Below are 19720 nucleotides of genomic sequence, written 5' to 3'. Positions count from 1 at the left end.
CCAATGATGTTGGGGATATGTCCAAGGGCATAAAAGTCAGCCTTCACTGTGGCCAAATCCTCCACCTGGGGGGATACGATGTAGCTGCGCATGTGTTTCAGCAGGGCAGACAACACTCTGGTCAACACGTTGGAGAACATTGTCTGAGACATCCCTGATGCCATGGCCACTGTTGCTTGAAAGGAACCACTTGCCAGGAAATGGAGCACTGACAGGACCTGCACTAGAGGGGGGATACCTGTGGGCTGGCGGATAGCTGAAATCAGGTCTGGCTGCAATTGGGCACACAGATCTTGGATTGTGGCCCTATCAAGTCTCTAGGTAAGGATAATGTGTCTGTCCTCCATTGTCGCCAGGTCCACCAGGGGTCTGTACACGGGGGATGTCTCCATCTCCTATTCATCCTCAGCAGTTGAACTCTAGGGTGGAAAACGGTGAGCAGAGGGTCATATTCACATATATGTGAAAATAAAAATGCATTTTTTCCTTTACAGAAACAGAATGTGAATTCTAGAGTCAGTTGATGTGCCAATGTCTGCTGTGACGCAGTTAGGTGCCATGACCTGTGCCCCCCTGAAATGGCAGCTGCCTCACCTGTGACGATAGACAAGTGGAAATGAGGTAATACTGCTGGCGTTGTGCGCCGTTGTGGTCGGCGGTCGACAAACGCCTCGCAACTTCGCATTGGTTATCATTGGGCCCTGTGGGTTCCAGGAGCCAATGGGGATGTACACCGGGGGTGACGGTACACAGTGCCGCGGACGTGACCACCATTTTCTATCTGTTCACTCACTTGCTACCTGACCTTCACCAGGAGAGGACCTACACTGCACGTGCTGCTGTGACCTGTGTCTGGAAGCGACAATGGCTTGAGTGTCTGGGGAAAGGGCCCCTGCCTTCACTTCAGAGGAGTAGGAGAGACTGGTGGATGGGGTCCTACCCCAGTACACTTTTCTCTATGGTCCTCCAGACAAACAGGTGAGTACACTGTGATCATGTGTCTGTGACCCCTCCTCACAAAGTACACAAATGCAAGCACGCACCCAAACACAGCAGACTGACACCTCCTACAAGCACTCCCTCTTCCTCCACTCCCAAACCTTCACCCTCTTCCCACCCCAATGTCCCTAAGAAGCTTTTCCTCGCCACCATTGACCTCTTCCCTATCCCCGTCCTTCACCTCGGGCCAGGGTGGCCAGAACCCAGCCCAGCACCTCAGCCACCAAGTCCACGTCCGCTGTGGTTTCTGCTGCTGTGAGAGGCTCCAAGGAGGCACCCGTCAGCCCAGCCAATGTGCCACCAACACCTGCTAAGGCCAAGAAGGTTCCACCACCTGGCAAGGGCAAGAAGGGGACAGCATCTGCCAAGGGCAGGAAGGGGCACAGAACACCAGCCAGGGCACTTCAGCCGTCCGAGGCTGCAGGTGAAGATCCGGAGGCTACCACCACAACCGCCAGCACCGCCACCTGCACTGCCGCAAGGAGCACCACTACCAGCAGCAGCAGCCCCAGAGGGAAGCCGTCCGAGGCTGCAGGTGAAGGCCTGGAGGCTACCACCACAACCGCCAGCACCTCCACCTGTGGTGCAACTGCAATTCAATAAGCAGCCGTTACCGCCGGAGAGCAATGTGTAGTGGTGACTACATGGGCTGCAGGGTGTCCTGGCCCCTGCAAAAGCTGTTGTTGTGACACCCAAGTGAGAGACTGTGACCTTGCACTCCAAAACATCTGCATCACAGGGCACAATGCCTGCTCCAGAAACAGTGGAAGAAGGCATCCACTCACCCCCTCCTTGCCAGGATGAAGAACACTAGGCACAAAGCCCCCTCCACAACCAGTGGAAGAAGCCATCCACTCACCCCATCCTTGCCAGGATGAAGCACACTGGGCACAAAGCCACCTCCAGAACCAGAGGAAGAAGGCATCCTCTCACCCCCTCCTTGCCAGGATGTAGCACACTGGGCACAAAGCCCCCTCCAGAACCTGTGGAGAAGCCATCCACTAGAGATACTGGGACCTTGCACTCCCCTGGACCAAGCAGTGGGCAAACCACCCACTTGAGAGACTGTGGCCTTGCACTCCTCAGGACCAAGCAATGGGCATGCAGTCCCCTCCAGGAGCAGTGGCGTTGTACCATCTTCCGGCTGAGGTGCCCCCCCATTCCCCATCCCCCTGAGGTGTCTGTGTGTTTTTGACCTAATGCCCCTGCAGTGTTCTCTCCGTATTGAGGCAGGAGTCAAGTGTGGGCTTGGCCTATGTGTTTTGGCCCAGTGGGCCACGGACATTTTTGAGTGGGCATGTCCCGCCTTTTGTATATATTGTACATATATTGTATATACTGTTTTTGATTTATGAAGGTATTTCTAAGTATTTCTAATATTACACTCATTTGACTCCATTCCTTTTGTCCTTGCGTTATTCCTGAGGGTTACAGGGTGTATATATAATGTTGTTGCCTGTGTTTGTGTGTATGGTGTATGGTGTTGGGGGTGAGGGTGGGGGTGTTGCATGTTGCGTGTGTGTGTGTGTCACTCTCTTTTTCCTCCCCCCCTTGTGTACTAGGGGCAGTACTCACTGTGGTCGTTGTCACCGGCGTTGGTGCTCCTGGTGTATGAGAAGATACACCAGCATGGGGAACACCTACAGCTTGGGCTCCATGGTGCCCTGGTTCTTCCGTGAGTGTCGAGAGGTGAGTCGTTTCCCTTCAGAACACTGTTTCCGCCGTGCTTTTGATGGCTTTGGTACCACCTCGGAAAAGCCGTCGGATGAGCAGGTTGTAATGCTGTGGGCGGTACACTGTCTTCCGCCTGACTGTTGGCGGTTACATCCATGGTGTTTGTTGTTACCGCCATGGCGGTTGGAGTGTTAAAGTGGCTGTCTGTGTTGGTCATGATTCCATTTATTTTACCGCCGACCTGTTGGCGGTGTTACCGCCGCTTTAACACTGACCGCCAGGGTTGTAATGAGGGCCATAATGAGTAACTCAGAGGAGATGGTGATGGAACTCAACCTCATCCCTTACCTGCATCTAGGGATGACAGAGCTAAGGTCCCTCTGTAAGTTAAGAAAAATCAAAACTGGGTCCAGCCCTACCACGGTCAAGTTCCAGGAGCTCTTGGCAGAGGACACTAGGGACCACCCTACTGAAGGGGAAGACTCCCCCCCAGAGGGGGAAGAAGTTGGGGATCTGGAGGATGAACTCCCCCTCCTACCCTAACTAGGGGGACCAGGGTTCCAAGACCCCTATCTCCACAAATCAGAATCGGAGACTCTGGTTCTTGCACAGGGGAGTCCAGTTCCTCTGTGAACATTGAGGGCAGCCTCAATGAGGAGGGCATCCTTTTAGCAAGGATGGTCAAAAGATTAGCTTTGGAGAAACAGCCGCTAGCTTTAGAAAGGGAGAGACAAAAAATGAGTTTAGCACCCATACATGGTGGCAGCAATATAAATATATAATAGAGAGAATACTGACATCCTAAAAATCCCCAAAGGGATTGTTTCAAAATATGAAGAAGGTGATGATATCACCAAATGGTTCACAGCTTTTGAGAGAGCTTGTGCAACTAGAAAAGTAAGCAGATCTCACTGGGGAGCTCTCCTGTGGGAAATGTTCACTGGTAAGTGTAGGGATAGACTCCTCACACTCTCTGGTAAGGGTGCAGAATCCTATGACCTACCTCATGAAGGCTACCCTGATTGAGGGCTTTGGATTCTCAACTGAGGAGTGTAGAATTAGGTTCAGGGGGCTCACAAAACCTCAAGCCAGTCCTGGATTTATTTTGTTGACGCTAGATGGTTGGATAACTGGCAGTGGAGTGCATGACTATAATGGGTTGTATAATGTATTTATGAAGGAACATCTGTTAAGTAACTGCTTCAGTGACAGGTTGCATCAACATCTGGTAGACCTAGGTCCAATTTCTCCCCAAGAATTGGGGCAGATCACTGGGTTAAGACAATGGTGACCAAGACTTCCACAGGAGGTGACCAAAAGAAAGGGGGTCACAAAGCCTCCCCAGGGGTGGTGAGACATCCAAGGACAAAACTAAAGAGTCTTCTCAAGGGCCCAAAAAACCTGCTCAGGAGGGTGGGCCCGAGCCTCTTCACAGTCCACAAGTGGGTACAAGGGTAAAAACCTTGATCCCAAGAAGGCCTGGTGTCATACCTGTAGACAGCATGGACACCAAACTGGAGACAAGGCATGTCCCAAGAAAAGTCCCACAACTTCTACTCCAGTTAGCACTGGAATAGCCAGTCTCCAGGTGGGATCAACAGTGTGCCCAGAGCAAATCAGGGTTCACACTGAAGCTACTTTAGTCTCTGAGGATGGGGTGGATATAGCCACACTAGCTGCCTGGCCACCTAACATGCAAAAATACAGCCAGCAGCTCTTGATAAATGGAACAAAGGTAGAAGCCCTGAGGGATGCAGGTGCCAGTGTCACCATGGTGACAGACAAACTGGTTTCCCCAGGACAGTATCTGGCTGGACAGACATATCCAGTCACCAATGCTGATAATGAAACTAAAGTCTATCCCGTGGCAATGGTGACTTTAGAATGGGGAGTGGTTACTTGCCTGGAACAGGTCTCTTCTGCAATCCCAGTAGAGTGTTTGCTAGGAAATGATCCGGAGTCCTCAGCATGGGCTGAGGTAGAGCTCAAGACCCATGCAGCCATGCTGGGTACCCCTGAATTAGTGTGTTTTAAGACAAGAGCACAGAGCAGAGCACTGGGTGAAAATGAAGTGTTGGAGCCTGGAATAATGGCCCAACCTTCCAAGAGAAAATGTAAGAGGACTGGGGGACCAGCCTCTGTAGAGCAAAATAAACAGGACCTCTCTTCCCAGGAAGATGTTCTATCCCCTGAGGGAACTGAGTCCATGAAGCTGGATCCTTACCGGGTAGAGCTCTTGGGCCCAAGGGGACCCTCAAGGGAACAGCTGTGCCAAGGACAAAAGACTTATCCCACTCTTGAAAGCCTGAGACAGCAAGCTGCTGAGCAGGAAACGGAAGTGTCAGTGGAGCCCACATGGTCTATTGGGAGGATGGACTCCTTTACACAGAGGCAAGAGATCCCAAACCTGGTGCCACTAGGAGAAAGATAGCGCCTCAAGAGTTGAGAGAGTGCATACTCACTTTAGCCCATGACATTCCCCTAGCTGGGCATTTGGGACAAACCAAAACATGAGACAGATTAGTGAACCATTTCTATTGGCCCAAAATGTCCCAGAAGGTAAGGGAGCTTTGCAGCTCCTGTGTCACCTGTCAAGCAAGTGGCAAGACAGGTGGCTATCCAAAGGCCCCCCTCATTCCACTTCCAGTGGTGGAGGTCCCCTTTGAAAGGATTAGTGTGGACATTGTGGGTCCACTTGAACCTCCCACAGCCTCAGGGAAGCAATACATACTAGTAGTAGTGGATCATGCTACTAGGTATCCTGAAGCAATTCCCCTTAGGTGAACTAATGCCCCTGCAATAGCCAAGGCCCTAATTGGTATCTTTACCAGAATGGGTTTCCCTAAGGAGGTGGTTTCTGACAGAGGTACCAACTTCATGTCAGCTTACCTCAAACACATGTGGAATGAGTGTGGGGTGGCTTATACGTTCACCACACCTTATCATCCACAAACCAACGATCTCGTTGAAAGGCATGATCATGGGGCTCCCTGAAAAACTCAAAAGGAGATGGGATGTCCTCCTGCCATGCCTGCTTTTCACCAGAGGTGCCACAGAAGGGAGTAGGGGTTTTCCCCTTTGAGCTTCTGTTTGGCCATCCTGTAAGGGGACCAGTAGTTCTTGTAAAAGAAGGCTGGGAGAACCCTCTCCAAGAGCCTAAACAAGTTTTGGTGGACTATGTGCTTGGCCTCCGCTCAAGGATAGCTGAGTACATGGGAAAGGTATCCAAAAACCTTGAGGCCGGCCAACAACACCAGAAGTTGTGGTATGACCAAAAGGCTGCAATTGTTGAATTCCAACCAGGGCAGAAAGTCTGGGTTCTGGAAACTGTGGCTCCTAAAGCACTCCAGGACAGATGGAGTGTCCCTTACCCAGTGTGTGAGAAAAAGAGCCAGGTCACTTACTGTAGTAATCACACAGGTGATTATAAATAATAAATTCTTTATTTCCAATAAGTTGTCACAAACAGCGTACATAACTCCCAGCTTCCTCCCAGACCACATCTTCCAATCTCCTCCTCACTCCCAATCAAAACCCCCCTCCTAGAGTATTCCGGCATCACATTCCATTTCCTTCCTATGAGCATAACCCTAGACATCTTCCCCCTTATAAAATCCAAAAGTTTCATTCACACAGGAGTTTACAAAAAGGTTATTCACATTACTAATCTCATAAACAACTACAATGAACTATATACATATTGTATCCCTTATCCTGGTACACAAACAAGTAACTATGTGCACATAATATTCCATCCCATCCATTTACTTAGCAAAATCTCTACTCATGTTTAACTTTACACATTCTCTACCATCCTCTAACTTAACTACAGAATTCCTCACTGTTACTACCCTCTGTGGTTCGTAAAACTTGCTCTCACCTTTCTTTACAATCCCAACTTTCTTCACCGCAACCAAATCCCCAATCCTCACATTAGCACACTTCACACTCTTACTTTTGTCATAACTCATTTTATTCTTCCTCTGGAAGTACATAACCCTCGCCTTCAAGTTTTCCTGATCAACCCTCACCTGTTTCTTCTCCTTCAACCACCAAGGAGATTCTTTAGCTCCCGGTTCCCTCCCTCTAAAGGCATTAAAAGGTGACACTCCTGTCACCGAGTGGGGTGTCACTCTGTGTGCCCACAACATCTTGTTCAATTTCTCCTTCCAATTCAATCCATTTGCCAATGACAACTGTATGTTCTCCATTACAATCCTGTTCACCCTTTCCACCAACCCATTCGCCTGTGGTCGGAACAGTGCCACCCTCTCATGTTTCACCCTCAACTCACTACGAAACTCTGTCATAGCTGCGGAAACAAACTGCACTCCGTTATCCGTAACTAAAATGTTTGGAATACCTTCCTCCAAGAATGTTACTCTAAGAAATTCTATAACATTGTTGGTAGTAATCTGCTCAACAGTCTTGATTACAAACCACTTACTATAATAATCTACCAAGACCATAAGAAAACAATTCCTTCTTCCCAATTTGTCCACCGGCCCCAACAAATCAAAAGCTGGGGCACTGGGAATCGATTGCTTAATTTCTTCAAATCCCCACTCACTCTCAGTTTTCCATTCAAATACCGCTCCTTTTTTTAACAATACTCTCATAGGCTACACAAGCTCAGCAAAATTATGTACAAACTTTGAGCAATACTCTGCTAATCCTAGGAACAATCTTAACTGATCTTTGTTGCCGGGTCTGGGAGCTTCACTAATCGCCTTTACAATACTCTTTTTTGGTGTGCTCCCATCTGCGGATATTTCGTGCCCCAGATAGTTCACACAACTCTTTCTTAACTGGCATTTTTCTCTCTTCACAGTTAATCAATAGTTCTCAAATTTTCGCAACACTTTCTCCAATAACTCATCATGCCCATCAAAAGACTTGCCTACAATTATTATGTCATCCTGGAAGCACAGTACATTGTTTAGATCTTTAAAAATGTTCTGTATTATCCTCTGGAATACGGCTGACGCTGACGCTAGACTGAAAGGCATCCTACAATAACGATATGCCCCCAGTGGCGTCACAAAAGAAGTTAGGGGTTAAGATTCCGGATGCAAATTGACTTGATGATACGCTGCAGACATGTCTAAAACACTAAATACCTTGCCACCACCCATCACACTTAACATTTCTGTAATTTTCGGTAAAGGTTATCTATCCACCCAAATACTCCTATTAAGATCTCTCAAGTCAATGCATAAACAGATCTTATTCCCCTCCTTAGGTGCCACAACTATCAGTGCCAACGATTCAGATGACTAGATGGGTTTGATTATTTTTTGTTCAAGCAACTTGTCCAGCTCTCCTTGTAGTGGTTCCCTCATTAAAAACGGTACAGGTCTCATCTTGTATACCACCGGCACCGCATTACTTTTTAAAATTATACGGTATGTGAATCCTTTTAATTTTCCCAATTTGTCAGTAAAGACCTTTGAAAATTTGGCCATCAACTCTTCACACCACTGTTCATTAGATTTTAAATCTTCCACATTAGCCATCCGCTCCACAACCATAACTGGTTAAGTCACATTAGGAACAAGAATAATGTTCAGGTCCTTCTGATGCCGCCATCCTAGGAGGTGTGATCCTTCACCAGTAACATACACTTTTCCACGAACTCCATTACTTTTAAATGCAATATCCATCCACTGCATTCCCAATATTTCCATTCTCTTTCCCCCATTTCCGACTGCTTTCACATCAGTCTTAAACAAGTCTTCAAATTTCTTTCCCAGTATCTTCTCATAAGTTACTCTCGATATAAGTGTAAACAAACTTCCAGAGTCCACTAATACTTTCACAACTATAGAATCTATAGTCACACTGCAGTGTGGTTTCCCCAATTTACTTGAACTTTCTCTCTTCCAATTTTCCTTGCTCATAGATTCCGCAACCCGTTGATCAGACTCCTCGATTTCATCAATGGATAACACAATTTCTTGATGTTCGTCCTTCATGTCATCCACAGATTTAATACTACTACTTATTACTTTTCATTTAGATCTGCATACCTTAGCTATATGACCTCTTCTAGCGCATGATCTACATGTCAACGTTCGCACTGCACAGATTGGACTAGAAGCTATGTGCCTAGGACATCCACATCTGAAGCATAAAATATTCATATTTTTCTTCTCACCAGCCTTTACCCCAACTTTCTCTGGCATCCATTCCTGTCTCTTGGATTTAACTTCCTTCACCTCTACAGCAGTTTAATTTCCTGAATCTTTCACGTAAGTTCTAGTTACCTCAATTTCTCTCATCCACGCAGCAGTATGTTCCATGCTCCTTGCTATTTGTATACACTCTTCCAGCATCGGATCCATGGAAAACAGTTTCTCTTTCACTTTTTTTATTGCTTGTGCAATGTACTATTTGATCACATATTAAAGAGTCACATAAGTCACGAAAGTCACACGTGACAGCCAAACCTCTTAAAGCAGCCAGATACGACATTACATCCTCATCCTAACCTTGAACTCGGTAAAAGAACTTGTGACGTTCAAATACTATACTCAACTTGGGAGTAAAATGTTTTTCCAACATTTGCAGGGACATCCTTTAAACATTCATAGGCTGCCCCTCTCCCGTACCCAAGGATATTTCAGGCAAGTCATTGTATATTCTTCTTCCGTCTGCTCCCAGATGATGTAGTAAAATCGCTTGTTTCCTTATAGGACTGTATTTATCACCCGCTATGGCTAACAAATAAGTTGTAAATATATTCTTCCACCTTTGCCCCGTTATTGTTGGTTCACCTGGTACAGGTAGAAAGCATGGTGGTGCAGAAATGTTCTGCTCAGCCATCCTGCAAAGAAAATGCAAAATAACAAACTACCAAAAATTACTAAAATAACAATCCAAATTAACAAACTAAAGTAACAATCTAAAATAACAATTTAAAATAATAATTTAAAATAATTCTAATACTATATCCTCTCAGTTATTCTGAGTAGACTCTACTTCTTTGCAGATGCAGCGGTCCCATTTCTTTTTCTATTGCTGTAATATGTACACAGTCCTTCTTTCATTTCAATGCTTTCAGAAGCCTGAATCCAGCTTGCAGCAACACGTGGGTTCAGTAATCAGGAAGACAGCTTTGCCACACCTCTAGTTCTCCGATCTCCTAATCCGATCCAGCAACAATTATGAGTCTGCGTCTGTTCTCACACGGTGTGCGAGTATTAAGGTATACTGACGCGCTTTGCCACTTTCCGAACCAGTGCTGTTGGCACGCATTAACGCGTGCGCATAACGATGCTGCTTGCCAAGCAGCGCGCGTGGTAATGTTTCTTTTTAAAGCGTCCCCACGCACAGCTGCCGTTGCGCTTTGGTAAACTCGTAATTCACTTTTTACGGTTTAATTCAGCGAGTGCAGTTAACAAGGCAATATTTGTCCCACTTATGGCCACTGGTACAATTGCTAGTACTAGATACAATTACACCCATATGATAATTTCGTACAGTGCCCCGTACAATAGTTCACTAGGCCTCACACCAAAATCATTTGTCGAATCCGAAATATCACTGTCGTTCTCCACAAAACAAAAACACTGAAAATTCCACGTAGGTTCAACAACTCACATCGATTCCGGTTTTCATATCGTTGTTCCACTATCCAGCTTCCTTCAGCCAGGGGTTGGGAGTTACACGTGTAGTAATCGTGTAGGTGATGATAAATAATAAATTCTTTATTTCCAATAAGTAGTCAAGAACAGCGTACATAACTCCCAGCTTCCTCCCAGACCACAGCTTCCAATCTCCTCCTCACTCCATTGCAAACCCCCGCTCCTAGATTATTCCCTCATCACATTCCATTTCCTTCCTGTGAGCATAACCCTACACTTACCTAGTGGACCTGGGCACTATCAGGACACCCAAGAGGGTAATCCATGTGGACCGCCTTAAGCTCTATAATGACAGGTCAGACATAACTATGTTGATGGTTACTGATGAGGATCAGGAAGCAGAGAGTGAACCTCTCAATTACCTCCTCTCAACTGACCCTAAGGATGGGTCAGTAAATGGAGTTGTCTATTCAGACACCCTCTCTGCCCAACAGCAAGCTGACTGCAGGCAAGTCCTACAGCAGTATGCTGAGCTCTTTTCTTTGACCCCTGGTCAGACACATCTGTGTACCCATGATGTGGACACAGGAGACAGTTTACCCGTCAAAAACAAAATATTCAAACAGTCTGACCAAGTCAAAGAAAGCATCAAAGTGGAAGTCCCCAAGATGCTGGAGTTAGGGGTTATAGATCACTCTGACAGTCCCTGGGCTAGCCCAGTGGTCTTGGTCCCCAAACCTCACACCAAAGATGAAAAGAGAGAGATGAGGTTTTGTGTGTACTACAGAGGGCTCACTTCTGTCACCAAGACAAATGCTCACCCCATACCAAGAGCAGATGAGCTGATTGATAAGTTAGGTGCAGCCACATTTCTGGGTACCTTTGACTTAACTGCAGGGTACTGGCAAATCAAGATGGAACCTGGAGCAAAAGAGAAAACAGCAATCGCAACACCTGATCGGTATTATCAGTTTACTGTCATGCCCTTTGGCTTAAAGAATGCCCCAACCACCTTCCAAAGGTTGGTGAATCAAGTCCTTGCTGGCTTGGAGTCCTTTAGTGCAGCACATCTAGATGATATTGCTGTCTTTAGCTCCAATGGGCAGGATCACCTGGTCCATCTGAAGAAGGTTTTGCAGGCCCTGCAAGCAGCAGGCCTCTCTATCAAGGCATCTAAATGCCAGATAGGGCAGGGAACAGTTGTATACTTGGGCCACCTTGTAGGTGGAGGCCAAGTGCAACCCTTACAACCCAAGATCCAGACAATTCTGGACTGGGAAGCTCCAAAAACCCAGACTCAAGTCAGGGCATTCCTTGGCTTGACTGGATACTACAGGAAGTTTGTGAAGAGATATAGATCCATAGTGACTCCCCTCACAGAACGTACCTCTAAGAAAATGTCCAAGAAAGTTAACTGGACCATAGACTGTCAAAAGGCCTTTGACACCCTAAAAGAAGCTAAGTGCTCAGCACCAGTTCTAAAAGCTTCAGATTATTCTGAACAATTTATTGTGCAGACAGATGCCTTTGAGCATGGGATAGGAGCAGTCCTGACCCAAACCAATGATGAAGGCCTTGACCAGCCTGTTGCTTTCCTTAGCAGTAGGTTACTCCCCAGAGAGCAGCATTGTAGTGCCATTGAGAGGGAGGCTTTTGCTGTATTTTGGTCAATGAAAAAGTTGAGACCATACTTGTTTGGTACTCAGTTTATAGTTCAAACTAACCACAGACCTCTCAGATGGCTCATGCAAATAAAAGGAGAGAACCCTAAACGTTTGAGGTGGTCCATATCCCTACAGGGAATGGCCTTTGTAGTGGAACACAGACCTGGAACTGCCCATGCCAATGTAGATGGCCTTTCCAGTTTCTTCCACTTAGACAATGAAGACTCTCTTGGGAAAGGTTAGTCTCATCCTCTTTCGTTTAGGGGGGGGGTTGTAGGTTAAGTCCCTTGTAAAAGGTACCCCTACCTCTGTGGCCAGGGAAGGTCTCTAAGGGCTGCAGCATGTATTATGCCACCCTGCGGACCCCTGACTCAGCACATGCACACTGCCTCACAGCTTGTGTGTGCTGGTGGGAAGAAAAAGACTAAGTCAACATGGCACTCCCCTCAGAGTGCCATGCCCACAACCCACTGCCTGTGGCATAGGTAAGTCACCCCTCTAGCAGGCTTGGCAGCTCTAAGGCAGGGTGCACTATACCACAGATGAGGGCATAGCTGCATGAACACTATGCCCCTACATTGTCTAAGTCAATTCTTATACATTGTAAGTGCAGGGTAGCCATACTGAATATAGGGTCTGGGAATTTGTCAAAAGCGAACTCCACCGTTCCATAATGGATACACCAAACACTGAGAAGTTTGCTATCAAACTGCTCAGCACAATAAACCCACACTGATGCCAATGTGGGATTTATTGAGAAATGCCCACAGAGGGCATCTTAGAGATGCCCCCTGTATGTCAGCTCCACTGTTAGTGTGGGACTGACTGGTCTTCCAGATGATTTTCTGACCACATGGGGTGAGTGCCTTTGTGCACTCTGTGGTCAGAAACAAAGCCTGTCCTGGGTGGAGGTGCTTCACACCTCCCCCTGCAGAAACTGTAACACCTGGCGGTCAGCCTCAAAGGCTCAAGCCTGGTGTTACAGCGCCCCAGGGCACTCCAGCTAGAGGAGATGCACACTCCCCAGACACAGCCCCCACTTTTGACTGCAAGTCTGGGGAGATAATGAGAAAAACAAGGGGGAGTCACCCCATCAGCCAGGTCCACCCCTAAGGTGACCAGAGCTGAAGTGACCCCCTCCTTGGAAAATCCTCCATCTGGCTTTGTAGGATTTATCCCAATAGGGATAGGGATGTGCTCCCCTCCCAAAAGGAAAGGTAGGGAGCACAAGAAGGGTGTAGCCACTCTTAAGGGCAGTAGCTATTGGCTACTGCCCTGTGACCCTAACACACCTTAAATTCAGTATTTAGGGGCGACCCTGAAGCCAGGATTTCAGATTCCTGATGACCTATAAAGAAGAAGGACTGCCTAGTTGAAAAACCCTGTAGAGAAGAAGGAAGACTACAACTGCTTTGTCTCCAGCCCTTCAGAGAACCTGCACCAGCGACACATCCTGTGGGCCCAGCGACCTCTGCTGATTCAGAGGACTGCCCTGCACCTAAGAAGGATCAAGAACTCCTGTGGACAGCGGACCTGTCCAACCAAGAAAGAAGAAACCATCTTTAAAGGGACTCCCACCTTACTCTAGAAGTGTGAGTCCCCACAACTCTGCACCCGATGCCCCTGGCCCATGTCCAGCGACACCAATGACCCAGAGAGGATCCCCAGGCGACTCCAACAACGTGTCCACCCTGGGCTGACCTCCCTGATCTCCCACGACGGTGCCTGCAGAGGGAATCCCGAGGACCTCCCTGACAGAGACTGCCCGGGACAAAGATATCCGACGCCTGGAGAAGCACTGGACCCGCAGCCTCCGGGCCCTTGAGAAACCGACCACCGGTGCAGCACTGACCAGCAGGTGGCCCTCACCCTTGCCCAGTCGGTGGCTGGCGCAAGAAGCCGCCATGTGCCCTACCTGCAACGTCTGAGTGATCCCCGGGTCCCTCCATTAAATCCTATTGAAAACCCGACGCCCTGTTTGTCCACTTCACCCGGCTGGCCCTGTGCCGCTGAGGGTGTGTTTTGTGTGCCTACTTGGGGCTCCCCCAGTGCTCTACTAACCCCCCCCTGGTCTGCCCTTCAAGGACGTGGGTACTTACCTGCCAGCAGATTTGAATCTGCGCATCCCCTATCTCCTGAGGCGCCCATTTATTTTGGCTCCTTTTTTACCTCTGCACCTGACTGGCCCTGTGTTTCTGGTGCTGGGTGTTTGGGGTTGACTTGAACCCCCAGTGGTGGTTATGCCCCGAAGTCTGAGCTTGTAAGTGCTTTACTTACCATAATAACTAAACTGTACTTACCTCCCCCAGGAACTGTTGAAAATTGCAGTGTCCACTTTTAAAATAGCTTATTGATATTTTATGAAAAACTCTGTGCATTACTGTTTTGGTTCAAAGTTCAAAGTATTACTATGCCAAGTACCCTACATTTAATGTACTTACCTGCAATCTGAATATTGTGGTTCTAAAAATAAATTAACAAAAGAATACTTCTCTTTATAAAAACATATTGGCATGAAGTTGTTATTGAGTGCGTGTTTTCACATATTGCTTGAGTGGGTACAACAAATGCTTAACACTACCCTCTGATAAGCCTAACTGCTCGACCACACTACCAGAAATAGAGCATTAGTATCATCTATTATTGCCTCTGTCAAGCCTCACACACTGTTTCTCATTTTGATATAGTATATACAGAGCCAGCTTCCTTTCAAAAGGCCTTTCTCATTCTACACTAGTGTTGGACCCCCTAGTTTGAGTTGCTAAGAAATCTTGGAAATAAACTTGTACTGCCTGCCCTCATTCATACACCAAATTTGCAGACAGTTGGATATTCCACAGGTTCCGCTCTGGGATCATTTTCGGGCAGTTCCTGAAGTTTGTGTATTCCTCCCAGAGAAATCAAGTCACAAGGCCTCATTAGCGAGGGTGACGGTCAGACTGCTGCAGCTGTGGCAGTCCAATCGCCACATTACAAGTTTGCCGGTTGGACCATCAACCGACTACTGTCTCCTCCAGGATCCATGATCCCAACTGGGTGACAGCAGTCTTGGTTGTTATCAACCAGGGCAGTGCTGAATTCAGCACCGCCCTGCTGATTATAACCTTGTTCTCCGCAAGTGTTTTCATGGTGGTTTCCCCATCATGAAAAGGCTTGTGGAAAACAGGTGCCGGGTCCACAGGGGGGCCCCTGCCCAGCACCATTGGAATGGGTACTGCCTGCTTTGCAGACAGGTCCCCTTCCGAGAGTGCTGGTCGGCCCCCGTGCTACGAGACAGCACTCGGCTCCTTTAAGGGAGCTGAGTGCTATCTCTTAGCACTGTTCCCGCAGGTCAGACCGGCGGAAACACACTATTTTAAGATTTTTGCCGGTCAGCTAGGTCAGGCCAGCGGAAGTCTTGTAATATGGCGGGGGGACGCCACCGCTTTGGGGGTGGCATCCTCCCCGCAAGTTTGGTGGTCCCCTGTTGGGGCCAACAAACTTGTAAAGAGCCCCACAGTCTTTGAGGTACACTGTCAATAGTAAGGTTGGTGAGGTTTAAAGCTAGGAATTCAATCAAAAAAGAGAGAACTTTTGAAAAATATAAGGTCAAGATCCCTGTTTATATGTTTATATATTTGTTATATGTTAATAAACTCTTATTTTTCCTTTTTATGAGTGATAACCCCGTACTCTACCTATATATATATATATATATATATATATATATATTATCTGTCCGATATGTTGGCCTAGAATGATAGTGGAAAACAATTTTGAATAATTCAAAGTTTGAGATTGAAAATAAATTCAAATAGAAATTCTAGCATTACACTGTGAAAGCACACAAAATACTACAAAACAGCATTATATGTTTCATGCGGCTTGAAAAATTGAAAGTTCAAAAATAAATTAAACCTATTTTCAAATAACTGTCATTCAAGTCAGTGGTACTCGTCTTCTTGAAAATTGATCAAACTAATGGATCGTATACACTGGGAGCATTGATTGCATCACACACGAAGGGTTGCTGGAAAGTTGCAGGTATGTCTGCTATGTCTCTACAATAGACTCATATGGAACAGCACATCCCTGAGCTCTGCGTTATGTGTCAGATGTGGGATACAGCACTAGATGCAGGAAGCACTGAAGGGTCTGCTGGCACAAGCATCCACCACATGGCCCACTTAGTTTAGTCCCAGCGCCTGAGGTCTCACTGAGCTCCATAAAGCAGCACTGATACTGCGAATACATTATTCCCAAAAGAAAGACGCTCACTCATGGAGGGAGTGGGGACAGTGCCAAGGAATATCCAATGCACCCACACTGCAAAGAGGTAGCACTGCCCAAATATATGTGCCAACATCATGGTGACTTCAGAATCTCATACTGCCCACTCACCATGTCCTCGTGACCTGTGGATGGCGTTGGGCAGTGTATGCCTAAAAGTCATAATCTACTGTCTAGAGTTTCAGGTTATGAAATGACTCAGTCAGACTTCCCCTCACTCATGATCTGCCTATCTGTGTAACCCACAGAACCCACTCCAAAGAATCCGGATATTGCAAAATTGGCAACAAAATGCCTACGTCAAGAGCTCTCACCACTTCTTCTAAATAGAGCTGGAATCACACAATGTGACAGGGGAAGCGACTGACATTTCATTCCTGAGGGGGCTCCTCATACCGTCGTCGTAGAGTTGCACATGATGGCATTTCAGCTCCTCCTCCTTTTAATCGGTGGTGTTTCAGGTAAGGACAGCCCACAATAATCTGGTGCTCCCATTCCAGAGACTCATTCACTGTTTGCTGTGTTATGTATAGCACAAGTCTGCCGTTTGTATGGCCGCATGCCACTTGCAGCAGTCTGGGCGTAATCATACCTTATGATTGTGGGGTTCCTTGTTGACCACTTTCATTTTGAGAAAGCGTTGTTTTGTTTCTGACGATGGAATGTTCACTCTGGTTTTAACTAAGAACCGCTTCCGATTGAACTCTGAGATGATTGACTTTGTATGGGTGAGCCCCTCAGGAATGGACGATGCTTTCCTTTTTAATGAGAATAAACAGTTAGCTGGTGTCTAGACATTGGTGCTGGGATGTATTGCTGGGACTAGACAGCTTCTTTTTACAACTGGCTGGCTATGGCGCCATGTTCTGTGCGTGTGTGTGATTATGTGAAAGGACTGCCCAATGCGTTCTGTTGTTAATTGTGCACATTGTGTGTGTCTATAATGTGTTGTACCGTTGCAGTAGGTTGGATCACGATGCCAACTGGATTGTTTTGGTGCTGTGCTGTTCAGTGCCCCTGAGGTAAAGTCTGTGTGGTGTTCTAATGTTAGTGTGAGATATATGTGTGTGTAGCCAAGCGTCTGCAGTAGACGTTTTTAACAGTTTGGGTCTTTAGGTAGTACGTTTACTTGTGACTTTACAACATAATACGTCACACCACGTTTACAACATAGTACGTTACACCACATTGTAATGTTACATTGTGATGCATTAAAATATATTTATCTCTCACCTAACAATGTACAATATTTAAGTGTTGCGTTGTACGAATGCTTGCAATATGGGCCTGAGTAAAATACACTTTCTACCCTTAGTTATACATTTTTGCAGTCATAGAAATTCGGTAGCTTATTTAACTCTGGGGCCAGGCTTTCCCATAAATCCGGCCCAGTCCACGGGCTATTAACCCCTTCGCTGCCAGACCTTTTACCCCTCAGATGGCAGGCCTTTTTTTGGCTATTTGGGGCAGTTCGCGCTTAGTCCCTCATAACGTTTTGTCCACATAAGCTACCCACGCCAAATTTGTGTCCTTTTTTTCAACATCCCAGGGATTCTAGAGGTACCCAGAGTTTGTGGGTTCCCAGAAGGAGACCAAGAAATTAGCCAAAATACAGCAAAAATTTAGGTTTTTTTAAAAAAATAGGGAAAAAGGGCTGCAGAAGAAGGCTGATGTTTTTTCGCTGAAAAACAGCATCAACAAAGAGTTTGTGGTGCTAAAATCACCAGCTTCCCAGCTTTTAGGAACAGGCAGACTTGAATCAGAAAACCAAATTTTTCAACACAATTTTGGCATTTTACTGGAACATACTCTATTTTTACTATTTCTTCTGCTTTGAGCCTCCTTCCTCTTAGTGACACTGGGTGTGAAACCAATGCTGGATCCCAGAAAGCTAAACATTTCTGAAAAGTAGACAAAATTCTGAATTCAGCAAGGTCATTTGTGTAGATCCTACAAGGTTTTCCTACAGAAAGTAACAGCTGAAATAAAAAAATATTGGAATTGAGGTGAAGAAAACAGCCACTTTTCTCAATGTAACTTTTTCCTGCAATGTCAGGTTTTTGAAAACAATATACTGTTAAGTCTGCTGGACTCTTCTGGTTGCGGGGATATATAGGGCTTGTAGGTTCAAGAACCTTAGGTACCCAGAGTCAATAAATGAGCTGCACCTTGCAATGGGTTTTCATTCTATACCAGTTATACAGCAATTCATTTGGTGAAATATAAAGACTGAAAAATAGGTATCAAGGAAACCTTTGTATTTCCAAATTGGGCACAAGATAAGGTGTTGAGAAGCAGTGGTTATTGCACATCTCTGAATTCCGGGGTGCCCATTTTAGCATGTGAATTACAGGGCATTTCTCAAATAGACGTCTTTTTTACACACAGTCTTACATTTGGAAGGACAAAATGTAGAGAAAGACAAGGGGCAATAACACTTGTTTTGCCATTCTGTGTTCCTCCAAGTCTCCTGATAAAAATGGTACCTCACTTGTGTGGGTATGCCTAGTGCCCGCGAAAGGAAATGCCCCAAAACATCTGGACACATCAAAATGATCAATTACAAAACTACCTGTTTTTGTGGGGGCTTGGGGGGGGGGATCTGCATTTTTGGTCCTGGGCTCAACAGCCATCTAGGGAAACCTACCAAACCCAGACATTTCTGAAAACTAGACACACGGGGGAGTCCAGGGAAGTGTGACTTGCGTGGATCCCCCAATGTTTTCTTACCCAGAATCCTCAGCAAACCTCAAATTTTGTCAGAAAATCATATTTTTCCCACATTTCTGTGTCGGATCACTGCACCGGGACAAATTTCCTACCACCCAATATTCCCCTCTGTCTCCCGGTAAAAATGATACCTCACTTGTGTAGGTGGGTCAAGTGCCTGTGACAGGGAAGAGCCAAATACATGTTGAAATTGAGGGGGAACCAAAGCGGGTCCAAAAGGGCAGTTTGGAAAAAAACATTTTTAGGCTGACAAGTGCAGCAGAATTTTTATTGGTATAGATGAGACAATGCTGGGTGGTAGAAATTTTGGGGATTACTGCACATTCCGGAAGTTCCATCACAAAAAATGTGTGATTTCCAGCTAAGTTGGAGGTTTGCAGGGCATTGTGGGTAAGAAAATGGTGCGGGATGCATGTGAAGCATATCGCCCTGGAATGACCCAGATGTTTAGTTTTCAGATGTGTCTAGGTATTGTGGATTTTTCTACATGGCAGAGTCCCAGAGTCCAAAAAGTGCAGCCCTCACAATTCCAAGTAGGACGATTATGAGAGTTAGTTGTGCGGGGGGGAGATCTGAAAGACTGTTAACCCCTTCAGTTGGGGTGGGGGCATAACCAGGCCCATACTTGTTGGTAGCCACCACCCCACTATTTTTTTTTTTTAAATTCCCTGGCATCTAGTAGACTTTCTGCCCCCCTGGGGTGTGGATCAGAGGTAATTGCCCCATCTGCCCACTGGTGGACAGAACAACTTTAGACCCATTTATTTGGGGAGGGGGTATGGCCATACACCCACCCTC

General features: G+C 46.4%; 1 protein-coding gene across 1 annotated transcript in view; it reads left to right on the top strand.

Annotated features, from left to right (window-relative positions):
* Positions 1-16529: 16529 nt before the first annotated feature.
* The window catches only part of LOC138299814 (CMRF35-like molecule 2), an 87783-nt gene continuing 84592 nt past the window's right edge, over positions 16530-19720 (top strand). Inside the window, exon 1 of the mRNA XM_069238399.1 lies at positions 16530-16653. Coding sequence (XP_069094500.1) covers positions 16608-16653 — 46 coding nt within the window. The 5' untranslated portion in view covers positions 16530-16607. The remainder of the gene's footprint in view (positions 16654-19720) is intronic.

Source organism: Pleurodeles waltl, chromosome 6 (assembly GCF_031143425.1).
Source record: "Pleurodeles waltl isolate 20211129_DDA chromosome 6, aPleWal1.hap1.20221129, whole genome shotgun sequence".
Classification (NCBI taxonomy): domain Eukaryota; kingdom Metazoa; phylum Chordata; class Amphibia; order Caudata; family Salamandridae; genus Pleurodeles; species Pleurodeles waltl.
This window is presented reverse-complemented; position numbering and strand designations above follow the sequence as displayed.